Below are 22,365 nucleotides of genomic sequence, written 5' to 3'. Positions count from 1 at the left end.
TCACTTTGTAACTACCTGCTAATTATACTCCACAGTAAACATGAAATTTGTTACCACACCACTGCAGGATATCATTAACTAAAAGGATTAGGGTGTGGCCCAGGCAGGAGGGCATCCGTGGCTTCTCCCGAATAAAAATGGACTAATCTAAATGGGATACATCAATAAAACGACGGAATAAAGTTGCGGGCACTTAAGAGCGTCAGCCCCTTTTGCTCAGGCTCAAAGTAGGGAAGAGAGTCACTGGCTGGCAGCCAGCCAATAAATTAGAAGATAAGAAATATTATTCCACTGGCACACCAGCGGCTTGCAGCTATTTAAAACAGGGAGGTTTATTGATAATTGAATTACTTGGAGGAAAAAAAGACAAGACAAGAATAGAATGCTTGGAGGCGGATCAATAAGGAGATATTGTAGTGGATAACGCTGCGGTGGCAAGCAACACAGCCAGGAGGATGCAGTGTGTGTGTGTGTGTGTGCATGTTGTATACATTTTGTGTGTGTGTTGAATGTGTCTAATAGCGCATGGATGTATTCAGTCTGAGGTGATCCATTACGTGTTACACAATTTGACTTTTTTTTCCAAACAATCTTTTACATTTAACAGCAAAATAAGCTGATAAAGAAAAACGGTGTCACTTTCATGACTTGTAACCTTGATGTTTACGTTGCATGTGTTGTGTTTCAGGTGCTGAGCTGAAGTAAGATGGCCTCGGACAGAATGGCAACTCCTCAGAGCAGCTCAAGACAGAGCAGCTCACTCTCTTCATCTCCAATGAGGCAAGTAGAAGTGCACAGTGGCAGTGCCCTAAATGCCTCGGGGTTAAGGCTCTGACCATGAACCGCAATGTCCCCGGTTTGCATCCGGCTGCAGACTTTTGTTGCATGTCTCTCCCAATCTTTCTCTCTCTTTCATCATTTCCTGTATCTCTCTACTGTCAGCTATAGTACTGTACACAAAAAGGAAAAAAAAAAAGAACACAAATCTAAGAAGTGCAATGTGATCATATGAAGGAAGGAAGTTGCTAGTCACTTTTTGTAATGTATGTATGTATATACACACAACCCAGGCTCTCTCTTAAGGCATGTCCACAGCTGGTTCATTTGAGCACTCAGAGATGTTATGTATTTAAGGGTTCGTTCACCCAAATCATTTTTTCCCACTTGCCTCTGGTGGTATGTGGCCACGCAGATAGTTTTAGTTTTATTTGCTGAGGTGTCCACTACTGAGGAGTCTGCTGACATCCCAATACAATGGAGTGGAGTGGAATTTCCTTTGTGCTGCTCAAAGCGCCAACGAGTCAGATTTGAACTAAAACAGCAGTAGGTTTGCAGCTGTTATGTGTTTATTTTCATTTTGAATTTGCCTGATTTGAAATTTGAAAAACAAAAACAGACTTTCACAAAAAGGTTTTTAAGATCGGATGAGGTGGAAAAATTGGCATACTGAAAACAAGAAGATGTAATAAAAGCTGAGTAAAAACAGTGTTAGATCTCTAACATGCTGCAACTCAGTGTTACATTATATGGTATATGCCTAAAAATTAAAAGAGCATGGGTGTACGAAACCACAGTGTCCGTGGTTTGAGTCCAGTCAGTAGCCATATCTGTTACTATTGTGTCTGATAAGGGTATACTTTAAAGGTTATTCAGAAGAGATACATTCAATCATAATTTCAATTTCATTCAAATGCAATCTTAAGTGGAAAGCAATGAAGTTTCATGATTTACTGATTTATTTATCAGAGTTACTGATGCTTGATTCATTATGAATATATTTGCATAAAGATATAAGAGAACATACACAGATTCACATTTCAAAAATATTTCCAAAACTTGCATATATTTGCATAAATTTTTAAAGGCTATGCTGAGAATTAAGTAAAATCAGCTAATTTAAGGTGTCTCATCCTATCTCTAGATGCAACAGACCAGACAGGAGATTGAATTGTTCAGTCACCGTCTGTGCATGTTCACACAGTCCTGAGAAGAGGTCTAATCTGGCAAAATAAGTGAAAATGCCTTGAGGTGGACAATGGCTGTGCAGGGAATTAGATGGAGGAGTAACTAATGTGTCTGTACAGAAACAATGCTGTGGGGAGCTTGCATGGAAGAATGTGGCGTGAGGCAGAGATCTCAGATTTTAAAAGCAATTCCTGTGGCCCATACACCGCACGACCCGAGGAAATGCTGTTTTATTTAACAACAGAATACACACTGAACATGAACACTGGCCGGAGGTCCTAAATCACTGCAGGAGTCTCGGCCATGATGGCCACATTGCTAGTTAGACCTTAATGCTGTCCTGGCCACACAAACACTGAAAACCACATAACACAACCACAACATGAACACAACATCACCAAAACAACGATTTAAACTTGAACATTTACAGTCCCATGAGCCCTTGCACGCCACTAGTGCAGAACTGTCAATAATTAGAGTGAAAACTTTGGTTACTGTGGGTAATACACAGAAATCGCAGTGAACAGTTGAAACTATTTTCACACACCACATTGACAATAATAGCCATGATAACAAGAAATAACCCTCCTGTCTCATCTGCAGATGGCACCCCCAAACATGCAGCATACTTTGGCCCCACATCTCCTTCTGATAATGCACTGTAATGATGACAGCGGTGTGATAAACGCAGGTATCATGGCAACTCTCAGTGTAGCAGAGATTGAGGTTTACAGTGGTGACAGGGTCCAGTCATCCCCAGTGGTTTGTGAGAAGATGAACATGTCAGAGATGTTGGTAACAGATTACGTTGCTGTGAGGAAGGTAGGTAGTATAAAAAATATTGATTAGTTCAGCTTGAACTTGACATCTCCCAAAATTTCAATCAGAAGTGTATAGTTTGCAGGATTGCGTTTGCAGAGGGTTCATTTGTATGTTGACAATGAGTGAGGCAGGTTTCATTGCAGGTCTTATTACCCCTGAAGCCACAGAGTAAAATCACGCCTTCAGCTCCTTCAAATCAGCTTAGGGAAATATATACTGACCCATGTTTGATTAGAATTGTTGGTCCAACATCAGCAAATCAATATACTGGTCTTACCCAGGATCCGAGATCAAAAACAGGCAGAACAAAGGTTAAAACCTTAGTGACAATGCAAACACATACACCAATACACACCCTCACACTCCTGACCATGCACACACATGACTTGAAAACATCTGTCCACAGTTGGATTCCACATTTGAGATGCATATAAACACATGCAAGCCAGAGATTGAAACCAAAAACTCTAGAAATATCTGTCAAACACATGTATGTGCACATACCAAAATATCATAAACTGAAGCAAAAACAAAGCAGTGCTGTCAAGCAGTTGCAAACAGCTGAAGACTTGAACTGGACTCTGTACTGCTGAATCTGGCAGTTTTTTTTTCCCACATAAATTGACAGTTCATGTGTAATTTTCTTTACTTTAAGCCAAAGAAAACAAAGCCGTTTTCAAAAATGCATGACTATCAGTTTTTAAGTAAACTGTTGATCCTAAGAAGTCTTTTTTTGGAGGTATTCAAGACATTACTCATATCACACAGCAGTGATTTACTTTATCTTTGTTTTGAACTTTTAAGTGCCAGATGCTGAATCCTCTTTTTTTTAATGGGAAAAGCCTCTTCATCAGCTGCTGTGGATGAGAATATTTCAGTCACTGATAATAAATATGATTATATATCTTCTGACAGTTTTGTGTGTACATTGCTTACACAGCATCGCAGAAGACACGCAGTGAATGCCCTTGGATATCAAATGAGTAAAGATGTCACGCCATACATACGCAACCAGACACACACACATAAACAAACAGATCATCTCTTACTTGCTTTCTTTGTCTGTCTCTCATTTACACGTTCAAATATAAATCCTATTTGTGCAGCACATGGCTCACTTACAGTCAGTAAATCAAGTGATGAAAGGAGCCAAATGAATGAATTGTATTAAAATAAATTGCAAACACATACATGGACTCAGTTGACAAACATCTCCAGAACCAGTGCTTTGTCCGGTTTGCTTGTCTGGACAATCTAAGCCTCAGGTTACAGTCTGCAAGAGGTTGGCGAGTCATTACGAAATGATTTTTGTACCTTCGTTTGTCTGTGCATGTGTGTTTTTTATGTTGCAGGTTTTTGCTTGCAGCCGATGCAGGAACGTTGGAAAAGTTGCAAACATACGTGTGGATTTGCTGATGTGAGGGAAAGAGTGTGAGAGAAAAAGGGAGCAAACGAGTCAGCTGCAGATGGTTTGAGACACAGAGACAGAGATTATTCCAGACAGAGTATAATGTCTTGTGCATATGCCTGCAATAGCTGTATTGTTATGCCTACAGTAACCAAGCATGTGTTAGGGCAGAAAAAAAAGAGAACAAACGATGGAGAGAATTAAAGGACCAGCGCGTAGGATTTAGTGGCATCTAGTGGTGAGGTTGCTGATTGCAACCAACTGAATACCCCTCCCCCTCCCCTTCCAAGCGTGTAGGAGAACCTATGGTGGCCGCGAAACTCGCAAAAAACGTGAAGGGCCCTCTCTAGAGCCAGTGTTTGGTTTGTCCGTTCTAGGCTACTGTAGGAACATGAAGGTACAACATTGCGGGCTTCATGAAAGAGGACCTGCTCCCTATGTAGATATAAAGGCTCATTCTAAGGTAACAAATACAAAACAATTCATATTTTCAGGTGATTATACATTAATTAAAACATACTTATTAATATTATATTCAATTTCTGCCAATGGATCCCCCTAAATCCTACACACTGGTCCTTTAAGTTAGGGTTGGTTTGACTGAGAGAAAATAACAGAGAAACAGACTCAGTGTGTGCTGTTTTAGGTGAATCTGGTCTTGGCTGCACAATAGAGGCTGCCCAAAACATCTGGGAGTCAGATGTCTACCCCCGCTGCCAGAATCCAACTGTACCAGTCAGAGGCCACAATATCCCCTTACCACGTGCTACTTCGGGAGGAGTGCAGACTCGACCTTCGCCCAGAAAATTAAGGCGTGACTTGCACATTTAAAAGTACCATTAGCCATATGTTTTTACCATTTACTTAGCTCATCACATCCTGTCTTTACACAGTGAGGCAGCATTACGTAAAGAAACCTCCCTGAAGTTTTCAGTGGAGCTATAGCCTTGGTGTAAAAAGGTTTTCGCAGAGAATATTATTTAGAAATATTCTGTTCTCTTTGTATATATGCCTCCATATTTCATTCTTTTTGGGACAAGAGTGTCCTTGTTTCCTTGTTCAGTTGAAGCCAAACCCACAATGGTCTGGTCTCAAAAGCTTGCAGCTCATTCTGCCCACATTTCCATTCACTCTGCCCCACTGGACTGCGGTTCTGTTGTGGTATTTAAGAAAGATTTCCATTTGTTCATATGTGACATCAGGCGTCAGACAGCAATATTCATGAAAAGCAGACATTGGACAACAGTGAGGGGCTCCTTCCTGCTTATATTTTGCTGAATGACTTCCATATCAGGAATCTATGAGGAGAATACTTAGAACTGCAGTCAGATCCAATGCAGAGATTATTACATGAACTGACACATGTTGCTGTGGTTCTTTTACAAACAAGCTGCTTGTATGTATGCAGTCAGTGAGCAATCCAAGATGTTTTAAACTATTCGGTGAGGGTTTTATCCAAAACCCCTCATTGTACTGTACAATGAATACAGTTTGTCTTCTGGGTAGTTCCATAAAGAATCATACCCCAGAGCTTGTCAGTCTCAAAAAGACTGGACAAAAAGATTTATTTTACTTGGTGCTGCTACTAATGATTATTTTAATCAGTGATTTTCTCAATTGATTGTTAGCCCAAGGTGACATCCTAAAATTTCTTCTTTTGTCCAACAGTTCAAAACTAAAACTTAGTCAGTTCACTATCACATTAGACAAAAAAAACAAAAAACAAAACAAAACAAAATCCTCTCAATTTCAACACTGGAAAGGGAACATTTGGCATTCAATTAATTTAATATAAAAATACTTTACAATCACTTTTCTGTTGATCCACTAATGAATTCATCATCTAAATTGTTTCAGCTTAATCCCATTTATATCTAGATCTAGGCTAAAACATCCTGTTTGTTGTGTTTTTCTTCACAAAATCCATTTCTGTACTTGAAGCACATTATGTGTATTTCAAGAGATGTTAATTTCAAACACTTTCAGGAAGCCAGACTGTCTGAGCCACATAAGGTGCGTCTACTCTTTAATTCAAAACATCAGGGGGATCCTTTTGCAGATGACAGCAGGGTGGCGTCACATGTAGGGAGACCATTAATCATGAGGCCTACCAAAGTGAAGCAGACATTACTCAACCTGTGCTCACGATCTGTGAAGTGTTGTACATAGTGTCTGAATCACTTGGAGCCTCTAATAATATGTAGAACAAGCCTTGTAATGGGCAACCACCCCTGAAGAACAAATTAGTTCCTTCTGTCCAATAACTGCCATACTTGAGTGACAACAGGTGCTCTACCGCTTGGTTACACACCTGCCCGTCTGCTGCTCGCTAACTAACTATACCACACTGTGAACCGTGTTTGCCAATGATGTGACTGTCATTGTAGTTGACACTACAGTTGTATTTCCATTTATTTCCCTTATCCTCCATGATGTGATTAGTGAGTAACCCAGAGACAGCACATGCTACAGTGTTTTCATGCGGACATTGTTGCTGTTTTTAGCCTCAAACAATCTGACTCACATCCTGTGATGAAGAATTCTGACAGAGGTCTTTATGTGTGCTGTGCCAAGTGTTGTTTTTATATTTCCTTCATCTTTGGTCTATATTTCCTCTCTCTTAGCACAGTGAGGGTTTCCCTCAGCCTACAGAATGCCTGTCAGCCGATGATTCCCTCTGTGTGATATGATGTCAGCTAGCGAAGGTTTTTGAAAATGTTCTGGGTTACTATAAGGATCATATAAGTGACATTTTACACCTAAAATGGAATAGAAATCTTTCATTTTATGGTCTGGAAGATGTCTGTGATGATCTTAAGTTTTAAACAACCCTGTGTTACGTGCGGGCAAAGCAAGTGAACCCAAGTACAGACATACAGGGACTCTGCATAGCTGACTATGAGTAAAGATCTTTATTGTGGAACGGGTTGCAGCTGGTGTGGCCTTCTTCTGACTCCAGTACACCTGTCTCCACTCACACAATCACACACACAGGGAGAGGGGGAGAGTCACTGGGGAAGTGGCAACAGGTAGAAGACACAGGACTGAGGCAGGAATCGTTACAGTACCCCCCCACAAAGGGACAGCAAACAGACATCTCACCTGGCTGGTCAGGAGGGGGGAAAGGAATGGTTAAACCAAGCAGGGCAGGTTGAGGGGGTCTGTAGGTGGGATCCAGGGAGCAGAACCAAGGTGATAGATGACTTGGACAGAACGGCCCGAGGACAGAACAGAGGCAAAGCAAGGACCCACATGGCCTGGGGCCTGGACACCATGACTGGAAGACAGGAAAGATGGGTGTCACTTGGGACATCAGCGGAGAAGGATTACTGCCTGGGCATTGGCAAGGGCGGCTGACAGCTTGGGATCTGGCTTGGTGCTGGCGAAGGCGGCCAATGGTTAGGTATCCAGCTGAGAGTTGCCAAGGGTGGTCAACGGCTTGGAAACAGGCTGAGCGTTGGCAGGGATGTTGGACAGTAGAGACTCTGTGGCGCTGGGTAGCAGAGAAAGCTGACAACCTCGGGAACCACGCTTTCTTATGGGGGTTTCTAAATGAGGGTACCCCGCAAAAATGGCAAGGCAAGACCTGTAGAAACGGGAATGGTGACGGTCTTCAGGGACAGGTTCAGGCAGGGGGCTAATCGACTCAACGGCAGAGGTAGACTAGATGCTAGCAGGGCCAAAACTAGCTGGTTGGGTAGCAGGCTGATGGCTATCAGGCCCAAAACTGGCACAGGAATCGTGACACCTTGTCTCCTAGAAATTACGTACACCACTAAATTGTTTTCCCAATTAAGTTGTGTTGGCAAACATTACTGCTGCCTGGATTATACTCATTGGCAATTTTCTTTTGAATTAAGTAAGGACTACATTTATATATTACTCTTGACTCAGAGGGAGGAGGTGAGGGGTGGACAGTGAGTGTACAAATGTTCAGTATCAACATTTTTTGCCAAATACTTCAGTTAACAACATTTTCTCATTATGTTGAGAGAAAATGGAATTCTGGCAGCATTACGTTTCTAGAAAAACATATTTGCTGTTGCAATTTAGTAATATACGAATGGAATTTCTAGGAGACAGGGTTGGTTTTAGAAAAACTGTTGAACGAAAAGCTTTTGACCATGTTTTGATTTTTATCACTGCTCCATTAGTTTAGTGACAGAACTTGGTATATATATATATATATATATATATAAACATGTGTATATTGGAGCTTTCCAATGTCCAATTATCCCAGTATATATATACGTACCTTTTATATATATTATGCTGCTTAATGATACGAAAGTCTGAAAATCAAACAAACATTAATGGCTACCATTAGCGGAAGTCCATTCTTCAATTTAATTTACCCAATTTAAGGGGTGTAGTGTTATATTGTCAATGCACAGTATCTTAACCCTCATACAACTGACTAATAACCATTACAACCACATGTCTACTACAACATTTACCCAAATCAAACCCTAACCTTAACCCTAAAACCAACTTAGGTCTCACACACAGTGTGAGTCTGAGTCAGAAACCTTTCTCTTTCATAAATCTGGAGTTAAGCCCAGGGATAAAACATCCTGGGATTCAACAGGCAGAGCAGCAGCCTCTCAGTGACTCATCCAGAAGAATAACTCCATGTGCTTCGAGTACATGAAAACTTGAAAAGTTCAAGTTATCATTTTCACTTGATGTGTTACAGGAATAGTGAGCTCACTATGTCCTATGTCACCTACTCCACACACCATCCCATGTAAATCCGCACCTTTTTTCTGCGTTCTGCTTTTGTCAGATTTCAGTACGAAAGTTGTGTAATTCTGCTTGTTGATCTTTCTTCCTAAAGTTCAGGGGCTGGTTGCACAAACACCTTAAGTTAAGATTTTTCTTAAAGTCCAAGTTAAGGTTTTCTTGAAATAAAATCGGTTGCACAAAACACTTTAAGAGATACAGATTTTTCTCTTTAAGATTTCCTTACAATAGTTCAATTACGTATTTAAAGTTTTCTCCTTAAGGAAAAGTTCATTAAACTGTTGCACAACAGACCATAGCAACCAAAGTAAGGAAAAAAACTTAAGGTACTTCTGACTCTATCTAAACCACAACATGGCCGAATTTATGGTGATGAATGAAGTAAATGAACGCATCCCAAGAAGAGTGTTCCAGGACCGGGAGAACCCAATGGATACGCTTAGCAATGAGCAATAGATTTTGCAATATAGATTAGACCGGCAGTCAGTTCATGATTTGTCCGACCGTCTAGAGTTGGATCACTCTACTTTCCTTGGCTGTGCTCTTCCAGCTGTATTGCAAGTAATGATTACTCTACGGTTTAATGCTACGGGATCTTTCCAGTCAGTAATAGGCAAGGTATTTCATGTCCACAAGTCAACAGTGTGCTGCGTCATTCACCAAGTATCAAATGACCTTACCCATCTACTGAACACTGTGGAGAAGTTCCTGTCAAAACAAGGAGGAGGATGAGATAGCGGCGCACTTCTTTAATGTTGCCAGCTTCCCATGAGTGTGTGGGGTGATACACAGAACCCACATCTGGATTCAAGCGGCTGTACAATATGAAGATCAATTTGTTAATAGAAGAAATGAAATAACCAACACTGTAGCACAATGGCCTGGCAGCACCCATGACGCTCAGATACTGGATGAGAGCATCCTTGCAAAAGAGTTTGAGGGGGGAGGCATAAAGGCATCCTTCTTAGGGACAGTGGTTGTCCATGTCATTCATGGCTAATGACACCATTCAGAAATCCTGCCAACAGATCTCAGGCAAGTGGTCTGAGTATCCAAATTTTGACATAGGCCTACCTTGTTCAGCTGCATGCTTGACTAATTGAAAGTACCATGCAGTCACCTCCCTCTCTCTCAGGAGAACTACAATTTCAGTTTATGCAGGACACAGGCAATTATCAAGCAGGTCATCTGGAGACGGTTTTAGTGGTTAACTATACAGTCATGCCATTAAAAGGTAACAGTAATGACTGTTACCTTTCCAAATGACCACCACTCTCCTCTTCACCAGTAATTCCAACTATGGTAGGTCAGTTGCAACCCATGATGTCCGCTACCATCGCTGCCTCATTTGAAAGAGGTTTTGGAGGTGGACCCCCACTTGGAAAATTACATTTTTTATGAATTAAATTCTGTTAATAAATTATTTCTTTTACAGCACATTAGGTTGTAGTCTAGTTATATAAGCTAGTTATGTCATAGAACATTACATGGGCCTTAACTCTGCTGCATGCTAGCTAGCTAGCTAGTGGTAGGCTATAATGTTACCTACCATTACGGTCTAGTTTATATCTATAGCTTAAATACTTTAATGTGTAATGAAATCAACAATAAATAAATAACTTGAAGATGTCATCTTTATTATGAACTACTTCTGTACAGAGTACAGAGTACAAAGACCAAAGTTATTCATACCAGTTTTGTTGGATTCCCTCCTGTAATTAGTTATGTCATTTTTGGCCAGAACAGACAAGTTGTCATATTTTTTTGGACCTCTTGGATGGACCTCCTCACCAGACTTCTTGAATCAATTTTTGTTGCAATTTCCTCCCACATTTGTTGTTTTCTGTTTGCTGTTATTTGCAGATCAAATTTACTTTTTAGCATGTGCTTTCTTTTATTGTTCCTCCAGAAGTATCTTTTCCTTCTCTGACTAATTTGGTTGTTTTGTCTTCTCTTCTTCCATTTTTTTTTTTTTTTTTTTTTACCGTAAACCAACTTTGTGAGGCGGTAACAGGTATCACAAGCATGAGTGCAAGCAAACAAACGGTCTCCGTCGAAACTGTAAAATTTTACTTCTGTAAAGTCTCTTGCAATGCCATAAATCACTTCACATTTTTCCTTAATTAAGGAAACCTTTTAAGGGATTCTGTGCAACACCCTTAAGTAAGTCCCTCAGCTAAGGAGAAGTTAAGCCTTAAGTGTCATACTTAAGGGGAAAACTTAAGGTGTTTTGTGGAACCAGCTATGAGAGTTTTTTTTTCTTTGTTTACTTTTGTACTTCCCCTGCCTATGACACTTAAATTCTTGTACACCAAGACAAGTGTTAAGGATAAAAAAAGACCCTTGTTTAAGAATGGTCCTTATATTTGACTTGATGTAACAATTCAGCCAAGTTAAGATAAGAAAGGCAGGTACTTTCAATTGATTTTCTTCCTAGTTAAACAAATCTAAATTTGACTAATCATGTTTCCCCCTTATAATAATGCTTTATTAGTATGACAATCAAAAATAAAACCGTATTCTAATCTTAATACAGAGAGAACATTCATATTAAACACAGGCAGAGAAATTAGAGTTCAAAGTCCGATAGAAAAAACATTTCTAAATCTTGCAATAGCATTTTTTTAAAAAACAAAAACCAGGATATCTCCCATTAACTCTTGTTTCTGCTACTACCACCGTTGCTGAGTTTACTGACAGCCAGCGGCAGATGAGAAGGGCTGATGCTTCATCCTCACTGGATCCCCGTCTGGGATAATAGAGCTGCTGTCGCCTGACCCTCTCTTGGCCCTGCATGTAAATATTTGTCATTCCCTGCGAGCTGAAGTGCACCGCTTCCCCTCCTTTGGAAAACAAACCTATTATTATCATCTTTTTTTTCCCCGCGGTGAGGGGAACGTTTTGTGGCTTGTTAGGCGTGTAAATCAAGATGGGTTCATCCTTCTGTGATGCTGTTATATAACTGTGGAAAATGGTTTGAAATGGCCTCATTTGGGTCTCATATGAATAGGATTCTGCATATTGTTGCACATTTTTACCTCTAAGATTGATTTAGTTGTTTGTTTATGAAAGAGTATCACTTTAGCTCACATGTACTGTTTCTGTGTCATCCAGTTATGTCTTCCACAAACTTCTGCAAAGGTTAATTGGGTGACATGTGCAGGAAAAGATGCCAATTAGGAATTACTGTCTCTTTCCATCTCCTTGGCAGCCACAGCAGTGACTGGTCATCAAGGTCTTTGTGACTAATTTGGCTCACTTGGTTTGAGTCACTGTGTTATTCACTACTAATCTCTAACTGAAGTGGTTTTAAGAGGTTTTCTAAATTGGGAAAAAAAAACCTGCGTACCCTGAGGAAGGGTTCAGTAGTATTTTATTTGTAAGGAACGTTTAGGAGAAATCAATCTCTTTAATTGCCTAGATTTAAACTAAAACTCATATCTCATATCGATTTTCAGAAGTCAGGATGTTCACTATGAAGCCATTTGCCCCACTTAGCAGAACAAGCTCCATGATTACTGCGCCGTGCAACACTGAGCAGTTATTTATTCTTTTTCTTTTTTTATTATTCTGAAATAACAGAACATGTCAAGGGAGCAATGCACACTTATAATCAAATTAAATGCACAATTTACTTGCACTGATGTCCCAGCATGTGCACCTATACACAAATCACATACAGAAAAAAACAAAACACCCACACATTCACAGGGAGAAATTCAGAAATTCACAGTAAAAGAGTGTAATTGGTAAGCACAATAATATCAATTTACTCCAATACAGATAATGGTAGACCACTCACAACCAAAATACATGCTGAGGGGTGACCATTCTTTTACAAAGTTATCTAAAGTTCCTTGCAATGTGTTGGATAACCTCTCATATGGAAAAATTGATAGTAATTTATCATATCACATTGACAAAGCAGACTATGTTTTACCCATCCTGAGGCAAATCTCAGTTGTGCAGATCAGTGATAATATAACAAATTAGGTAGTGATAATCCACCCTTTGTTATAGGACAATGAAGTTTTTGTAATTTCATTCTAGGGCACTTATTTTTCCAAATAAATTAATACATATCATTAAATATCATATTATGATATTAGCATCTGTATTGGATACAATAAGCAAAGAAGGACATTCATTTGAATAATGGCAATGCGGTTTGTAAAGATACTGGTAGATGAAACCATCTCTGAAGGTGTGATTGAATTTTGGTCACAATGGATTAAAAAAAATTAGTTTAGTTAAATCAGACATCTTAAGTGAAAAGAAACAATGCCAAGGTAATCTTTTAAGCCACCTTAAAAGGGAAATAATCAGAGAAAAACACTGCTACTCTTTCTGAGTGGTAAGGCAAGGGCTTTGTCATAACATTTATCTTCCAGAAAAATTCTTCAATGATCTTGATTAGTGCTGGTATAGACTTGTTATAAGTCTACATTCACAGCTAATTACATCTTTATTCTATTCCAAATTGTGGGAGATTTATTTGTCTGGGAGATATTTGAACTGGTGAGCTTCTTCGCTCTGAAGCCTGCAGATGCAACTGCTTTTGCATTGTTATTCCACCTCCTCACCTGACAGATGCTTGACTGAATGTACAATGTATATACATACAGTATGTGTATGTGTGTGGGTGTTTGTGCTCTATTCTCAGTATTTCTGAATTTTCTCAAGTATAGAGGACTCTGTGTGTGTCAGAAGAATGCTGAAAAACAATGTGAACAGCTAAAGTTTTCAGTTTGAAGTGAACCTGAAATTCTGGACTTTGTTGAAGAAAGGTTGCACCTAAAATAGATATAGAAACACAGGAGAGAGGAGACTGTCAAGAGCAAAAAGACATCATTTAGTGACAAAGCCCTCTAGTGGCTGTAGGAGTTATAAAGTTTGTCCATAGGGAGCAAAGGAGGAAACAGTATGACCTTATTTTAGAGCAACAAAGTCCAGAGGGAGGAAGCCAGGACGGAAACACTGGACTCACCGGACTTATTGACAGTCAACTTTAGTTTCTTGTAACCATGACTGTTGCTGTCCCCTAAACCTAACCAAGTTATTATTGGAACCACAACAATGAAAAGTCCCCTGCCCTTAATAAAGTAGTACTTTTAATAATGATTTCCCTTGTTTTTGTGCCTACAACCAAATCTTAACCATGGTGTTCTCACACCATAAAACAGGTTTATTTTTGAAACAGCGACATAGTCCTGCTGATACAGATGTCAGATCAGAAAATGCTCATGAGCGTCACTCTAGAGAGCATTGATACAATGAAGTACACTGTTGGAGGCCTTGTTGGGGGAGATTGGTATGACATGCAACAAAAGGCATTGAACTGTGGATGTTGTGGTAGAGGAGGAAATAACTGATGACTTTGCTGATTTAAAACGTTTTATACTCGCTGACTGTGAAGTTTGTTTGTTTGTTTTTTCTAAGCTAAGTGATTGCATCACTGTTCAAACTCCTGCAGTTTCACGCTGATTCTTCAGTTCAGTAATACGTTCAGTCTGTTGCTGGTTCAAACTGTTAAAGATGCTTCCTATGATTGTCTGTTATTTTTATACTGTTATGATGTTGGATGTCTGTGTTAAACACAAAGTCCCAAAACTTGAGGTAAACATATGTAAAAATGCTCCCTAAAAGACAAAATCCCAGGCTTCAGCCAGCATTAGATGCTTCATTCGCAAAGTTACCTCTACTTCCTCCTTGTGATGACATCAGATTGTTCAAGCATGCTCAGCCGTCAATCCACAGCCTTTGTTGCTAAGGTTGTTCCACTCGCATATTTTGGGTTGGATTTGGGCTCAAACATGTAAGGATGTATTTAAGAAGTTTTCATTTTGAGTAAAGAATGAGAAAAAGAAGTGAAAACCAACTAGTATTGTTTGTTTATGTAGCCTTTCAGGCCACAAGAAGTCTGCCGAGATGCAGCTTCTGACTAACCAATCAGAACAGAGTGGGTTTATCAGGAACTAAAACGGCCTGTTTCAGACAGAGGCTGAACTGAGGGCCAGTATGAGATCAATAGGGATAAAAAATACTTTTTGACCTGGAAATGTGCATGATACATACCCTTTATGATCAGCTCTGCACAAAACTGGGCCTATACAAGCACTGCACATACATTTAATAGCTCAGCAGCTATTTGGAGGAGAGTTGTCACATCATGATTGTTTCTGTTGCTTTCTAAAAGCTTTTCACAAGGAAGTAACGTACCGTGTATCACGGCTGAGCTGACAACAGGGTTTCTCAGTCACCAGTAAGAGGAGCTCCACTGCTAAAAGCTACTGATTAGTTCAGTGACAATGGTGATTCAGTATTGGGAGATTCAGTGATTTGTTCATACATGTACTCAGCACCTCTACTATGGGAGCCTTCTGCTGCAGTTTTTAATGAGACCTGTTCATAACGTAAACAAAACACCACATTGATTTTCTTTAGTAAATAGCTTCCCTCGATGGTTTGATTGTGGATTAGATATAATTGGAGCTGAGGCTTTTTAATGGATCAGTCCTGTGTAACCAGCTCTGGCTAAAAGCCGAAACCCAATACCTGATTTGAAGAAAGTTATATGTTATGTAATGACGGCGGCTGTTGCCAGTCAATGACAAATGTTTGGAGAGTACACACAACCACAGTGTGAGATCAACCTATATTCAATACCAGTGCAAAATCCCAATGTCTCCAGTGAGCTGCCATTTCCTACAAACCACAGAATACCCAGAGAGCCACACGGAACATATGAAGCTTCATTAGAGACCCTTTTCCATGTGTTTACTCAAGGCAGAGATGGCTGCTGTAGCCATCGACCCGTCCTCTCTCAGGGAGCTTTGACTCACTGGATGCAGGACTCTGGATTGCCCCTTTAAGCCTGCGTTCATTAGATTCAGCACTGAGAGAGATTGAATTGAGGAGAAGTGTTTGCCTGGTTTTTGTAAAGCACTTTAAATTGCCTTGGTGCTGAAATTTGCTATATAAATAGACTTGCCTTGACTAAACTTGCCTAAAACTGTCTCCATGAGGGGAAATGACATGTTAAACTAACAAGCGTGGAAACCGGCAGCGCTCATTGGATAATTGACCTCGAGTCCACATCGTTGATTTTAGGAATTTTGTGATGTTTCAGCACTGCAGATTACGGTGGCTGTTTTATTGCTTAGCATTAATGGAATTGTATTTTAGAGAGAGGGGGTGCAGGGTTAATTTGCATGTATAAGGGCTCGTATGAACTGACTGTAAATAAAATTGTTAGCTGTTTCATTTCCCAGGGCATCATTTATAATTGACCCTTCGCTAAACCCTGCTCACTTACTTACTGCCTGTCAGCCTGTAAAGCTCTCCAAGCATGCAGTTTACATTAGTAATGGTGGCAGATTTACCGGTAATAATTCATGCAAATTTAGGACACACTGGGTCCTTGACTTCAGATAAAATTGTCGAAGACAAAAGCAGGCCTAATTTTTTAGCCAGATTTTGCTGACTGTAATCAAAAATCTCACTGGCTGCCTGGTTTTATTAGCTGTAACAAGCTGGCTAACCAACATTAACTCAGCTGACTCATATCATACATCATACAAGAATAATGCAAAAGGGTCTTAAATATAGATTTGATGGCTACATACATAACATGCTACATTAGACTGAAATAAAGAGACTAAGGCTAAAGCTTACAGGTCTGAAAAGTCAGCAATCTCACCAGCTGATAAAACATATAATAGGCATGGAAATAAAGATAAAGTAGAGTATTATAGTATGTTCGTATTATATTAGAGAAAAATTTAATATTAGACTGTATTTCTCTGTTGCCGTTAAGATGGTTACTACAAAAATATATAATAAGTTACTTGGAGAAGTTAGAAAATACTTTATCGAAAGTATTTTCAAAGAATATCTCTTATTTTAATATGAAAAAAGGATTCGTAAATCAGGACAAACCGATTAGTCTGGCAAAATCAACTGGGCTATACTTCCCCAAATTCACTACATATCAGGACACAGCTGCTAACGTTACCCTAAACTGATATAACAGTCTTATTCTAATGTCAGCTGTAACCTCACATAATAATGGTAGGATAACTTGGAAGTAACGCTAGATAACTATTACATGTATCTAGGTAGTTATCTCTTCATGCAAAGAAACATCATACGCTTTTAAAAAAAAGTAATTATAAGTAAGTATAAATGAGTAAGGCAGAGGTGAAGCAGCTTCCCACTATGACAAAGACAGCCACCAGTAAGTCTGACCAGTGGTGAGACGTCGCTGTTGGGTAGATTTGGTTGATCAAAGACGCCATGAAAGCAACACAACACAAAAAATAAGCACAGCGGAAACATTAGATAGATCGGACCACCGTGTTTAACTATATATCTTTAAAAGTTACAGTCATGACTGAAAATGACAACAGAAATAATAAAAGTTTGCTGATTTCATGTATCTCTGTAATTTGAATCAACAGCCTGCAACCTCCAAGGGTAACTTAGGAGGTCCCAGGGGGTCCCCAGCAAAAAGGGGAATAATTCATTTTCACTGTAATTCCATCCATAAATAACACATTGACATAATGTATGACTGTTTTATCATGGGTTTCATATACTTTCTGATGTAAAACATTTAAAAGCAAAAATCTTATCAGATGGGGGACCCTGGGACAAAATCTTATCAAATAGGGGTCTGTGGACTAATTTGTTTAGGGATCCTTGACATAAAATAGTTTGAGAACTATTGCTCTACCTGGAAGTGACTGTTGTTAGTGCAATGTCATGGTGATTCAGTCCATTACTTTTTTTTTTTGTTATATAAAACTAAACAATACACATTATACACTATACTTTCTAATAAAAAAAAAGAAATGGTAAGAAAGAGGGGAAGAAGGATTGATTTAAAAAGAGAACAATGGTGGTAAAGTCAAGTCAAATGATCTGTCATTGTCCTAACAGCCAGTTTGAATTATGAGTAACCACTTCCTTAATTTTCTACTGATTAAGCATGGTATTTTTTGTGGAGGAGGCAAAGATGATTAAGGCTTTCTCACACACATCATCTCAGGCTTGAGTCAGCAGGCTGCTCAGCACAAATGACTTCCTGGACTTCAGAATGATACTGTCCTCCATATACTGTAACTGTGGGATACTGAATAGATTGGGTCCATGCATGTGGCACTGTTTGTGCAGTAATTTGTACTTTACATCAATAATAAGAGACTACTTGGGAACCAAATAGTCAGGTTATGTCAATTTCCTATCAGCAAATCAATTCAAAAGCAGGAAACTGAATTTGCTCTGTATACACCAATCAATAGAGGCGAATGAACTCTGGTCTGTACCACCTGACTTCATTTTGATGTGTGCCATGGATGTACTTAAACTCTGAATATATAGTAGTACATACAGTACAGTATAATCTATTAAAATAAAAAATGGGCCATCCATTTGGGCGATTTAGGTCTCTAATTCACCTGACTGGAATCATCATTGATAGCACATGAATGTAATTTTTGCTAATAACTCAAACAACTGTAACACCATCTTTTCCGAAGTGAATAAAGTAGCTCTGATTGTAATATTTCTGTGTTTTTCTGTGCTCTTTTCTCCCACAGCACACGGATGCAGTCTCTCCAGGTCGACTCTGTCCAGCGCTGGATGGAGGACCTCCGCCACATGACAGAGGTGGAGTGTATGTGCGTCCTTCAGGCCAAACCCATCGGGGTGGAGGAGGACGCTCAGCAGGGAGAGCTGATTGTGGCCTCTGGGGTGGGTGCAGGGGACCATGTGGCCAGGAACAACCTACAGACGCTCCTTCGCCGAGCGCTGGTCGTCAGCACGGAGCTCGGAAAGATGTTCCAGCGACTGGAGAAAGGACGCTGGCAGAGGGTCCACAGCACGGCTGTACGGGCAAACTGCCACGTGCGCTCTTTGGTTCATGAGTACAGTGCTGCACGAAGTACACCACCTGAGATGCAGAAGGTGATTTTTTGATGTTTTTGAAATGTGAATCCAGCTTGGTGGTGAAAACAAGCATTGAAATAGAAGTTACAAAAGAGAGGAAGATATGTTCCCAAGTTTTAAATCAGGCACTGAGACTTCCTGATCCACCAATTAAGACCTTTTCATGCTGTCACATAAAAGATTTTAAGTGACATCTATTAATATTTTGCCAGTCTTACACTAAAAATTCCTAAAGCCATTAAGTAACATATAGTGCTGTGTCACTGTTAAATTGCTAAATGCTAAAACTCAATCAAACTGGACTTTTAAAGTTCATGCCCATTTTCAGTAAAAACCCATATTTACATGCAGTGAAATAACTAGTCATATTTCCTGCCTTAAATATACAGTATAAGTATTTTCCTTTTTATCCACATCCCACAGGCCTTTTAGTGTCAGTCAACCAAATGCCAAACCAGAGAAATTTGCAAATTAGGCTACCAAGTGATGAGGTATTTCCTATTGAAAAATTAAAAATGATATCCTTAAACCCTTTGATCTCCAAGACCACTGAAAGGTCAGACTCAGGCAAGTAACAGTACAATAAATTAATAACAGGAGAAAACAGCAAGAAATTGTAAATGTTAACAGCTGATACATCTGGATCCAAATTATGCATATTTTGCCATTGAACTCTTTTTCAAAGTAGATTACTGGTGTAATATCAATGATAAAAAATTTCATTCCTCTTAATAAAATCTGCCAGAATAATCTGAGAAAATGCAGTAACACATTAATCCACATCACATGCAACTATCTAAGAACCCCTGGACAGTTTTCTAGCCAAAAATAAGTTCACCACAAGTGTATGTGGATTATTCATCTCATTTAGAGGAGGGTTTTTTTTCTGTACAGGATAAACTTTACTATGAATGCCGTTCACTTTCAGCTGTAGCTCAGTGTGTTTCTTCTTTCCTTCTGTTCCAGTACGAGAAATCTCTGCTAGAAAAGTGCATGGAGCTGACCAACATCACAGAGAGGTAAAACTCTTAATTGTTAAAAAAAAAAAAACAATGTAAAAAGTGGATTCATGTGGAACATGTTGCTAAATGTTGTATTAAATTGCCCCTTTCACCTGCAGGTGCCTTCACACTGAGGACGAGTTCTTCTTGAAGTCCATGAGGGAGGCGATCCATGAGATCCTCACTGATGTCAGTGATTCATTCAGCAATATGATTGACATGGCTTTAGCCAATGAGATCCAGGTATGTAACTGCAGCGATGTGATGCAAATCATGCGTTCCTGTGGTCCTGAAACTGGAACCTAATACACTGAATCATAACTTCCACCATCTATGAAACTGAAGCCTCAATATATTTACATTATTAGGCTGAATGTTCGTGTGAAACATGTGAAAATGATTTAAGACCATGTGGAGTGTATGTATTCAAAAAAATAGAATAATTTAAAAGGATGTTGGCTCAAACAGAAAAGTCTCAGAAATTTTCAAGATGAGTTGATATACAGCAGTTTGAACACTTGGAGCTCATGTTCACATCTACTTGTTACAAGATGTTAAAAGGTAACAGAAAAGTAATGGACTGCTGACAGCTGCTGTACTTGAGAGCTCTAGCTCACATGTTCCCTCAAAGACCAGAAGCATCATATGGAAAAAACATACCAACATCAATTTGACTGTTTTGGCTGTTTGTCACTTCTCTTTCTTTCTTCACTTCTTCATAGGGCTGTTTGAGGGTTTGTGATTGGTTTTTAGGTTAAAGTTAGAATTAGGTGCGCTAGGGACTTAACTGAAGTACTGCAGTTCAATCAGCTGAAAACAGTCTAATAGAATATAATATAATAATGGATTCAGTATGATGTGTTCTGTGCTAATGGAGGATTACATCATCTCTGTGTGACTTAGAGAGTTAAGGTAAACTACCAGACTTATTTATTATTTCACTCTAATTATTCCATGATTACAGTCCCACAAGTAATGGATGATTGAATTTCATGTTTTAGTAGTGAGACAGAGAATTAATGTCTGCAGGGAAAAAAAAAAGTTTGTATATTTATGCTCTTAAAATTAAACACCTGTTACACCTGCATCATATTTCTCTTCAATAAAGTTTATTCAGGTTGAGGAACATTTGTACGAAGCCCTCAAAGACCCAAAAGATGTATTTTTTTCTTTCGCTTACAATATATGGATCTCATGCAGAAAAGATAATGACTTATGCTCACAAGATAAAGAAATATTCTCTATTTTGACGTCAAGCAAAAATTAAAGATCTTGAAGTGCAACTGTTGTACATTTCTGCTTTTGGTGCCATGGAAAGCAACAGACTTAAGTTTTTATGAAAAGGCGTTTTTGTCATAAGAATAATTTGAAAGATGATGTGATTACAGGAAAATTCTGCCAGCTGTGTCTTAACGTGATAATCTAAACACCATTTAAAAACAACAACTACTGACTTGCATTTCCGGGTCCATGATAAAAAGCTTTGATCTTTCCTGCAGGTTCTGATCAAACAGATTGAATCATCAGACAGTGTACACACCATCGGCAGTGCCATTAGCAACCTGCTGTCCCTCACTCAGGATGGACCTCAGCTCTGCAGCATCATTGCCAAGGTACTGTGACATACTGCTGCAACGATTAGTCGATTAATCAAGTAGTCAATCAACAGAAAATTAATCGTCACCTATTATGGTAATCATTCTCCGGTTCCAGACCAAACGATTAATCAGTTAATGGAGAAAATAATCAGCGGATTGATTGATGAAATGATGAAAATAATCACTAGTTGCAGCCCTGTCTTGGTCCTGTGTTGTAACATCGCCTTGTTCGTGGGTTTGATATAAGTGGAGACTCATTTCAAGACTGAGACCACCAACGACCATTTAAATGAATCTGTCTGAGGCACTGACACATGTTATTGTGCAAAAACCTTTGGGGTCGTAGATCTTGACGTCAGTGACAAGTCAGCAGCGTGATGTATTAGATTCTTAGGTTTGCGATTTTCACACAGACCTCCCACTTAGTCTTTGGCTCAGGCAACTTCATCTGATATCACATCTCCGCCCCTTGCTTCATTCTAGACTCACCCCTTGTTATGATCAGCTCCACCTTTCGACGATGTTCATCATCCAGACCAGCAGACCTGCGTGTGCCGGCTCTCTTTATACGTGCCTCCAAAAAGCTATTTCACTGTGAGATAAGACAAAGCGGACCAGACAGCAAGTCTCAATTGGCCATTAGTTAGCTGGCCGCTTCCAGGATACTCTAGATAAGACTCTTCCTGATGGTCCCCACACACACACACACACACACACACACATAGAGAAACACACACACCTCCTTTGCTGCCAGATTGTCAGATCAATACTGTCAGCTCCCATTAGGAGTGAGCATTGATCACAAAGGGAGGTTACTGAGGCGGCTTTACCTATCAATCCGCTCCACCTTTCTTAACTCACTCTGTAATGCTGCAGGCCG

General features: G+C 39.5%; 1 protein-coding gene across 4 annotated transcripts in view; it reads left to right on the top strand.

Moving 5' to 3' along the window:
• The window catches only part of LOC137183453 (protein inscuteable homolog), a 55,863-nt gene that overhangs the window by 18,979 nt on the left and 14,519 nt on the right, over positions 1-22,365 (top strand). For all 4 annotated transcript variants that reach the window (XM_067590527.1, XM_067590525.1, XM_067590528.1 and 1 more), the window contains 5 exons: positions 689-780; positions 18,538-18,904; positions 19,853-19,905; positions 20,007-20,130; positions 21,387-21,500. In XM_067590527.1, coding sequence (XP_067446628.1) covers positions 707-780; positions 18,538-18,904; positions 19,853-19,905; positions 20,007-20,130; positions 21,387-21,500 — 732 coding nt within the window. In that variant the 5' untranslated portion in view covers positions 689-706. The remainder of the gene's footprint in view (positions 1-688; positions 781-18,537; positions 18,905-19,852; positions 19,906-20,006; positions 20,131-21,386; positions 21,501-22,365) is intronic.

The sequence above is a fragment of the Thunnus thynnus genome, chromosome 5 (assembly GCF_963924715.1).
Source record: "Thunnus thynnus chromosome 5, fThuThy2.1, whole genome shotgun sequence".
Taxonomy (NCBI): domain Eukaryota; kingdom Metazoa; phylum Chordata; class Actinopteri; order Scombriformes; family Scombridae; genus Thunnus; species Thunnus thynnus.
This window is presented reverse-complemented; position numbering and strand designations above follow the sequence as displayed.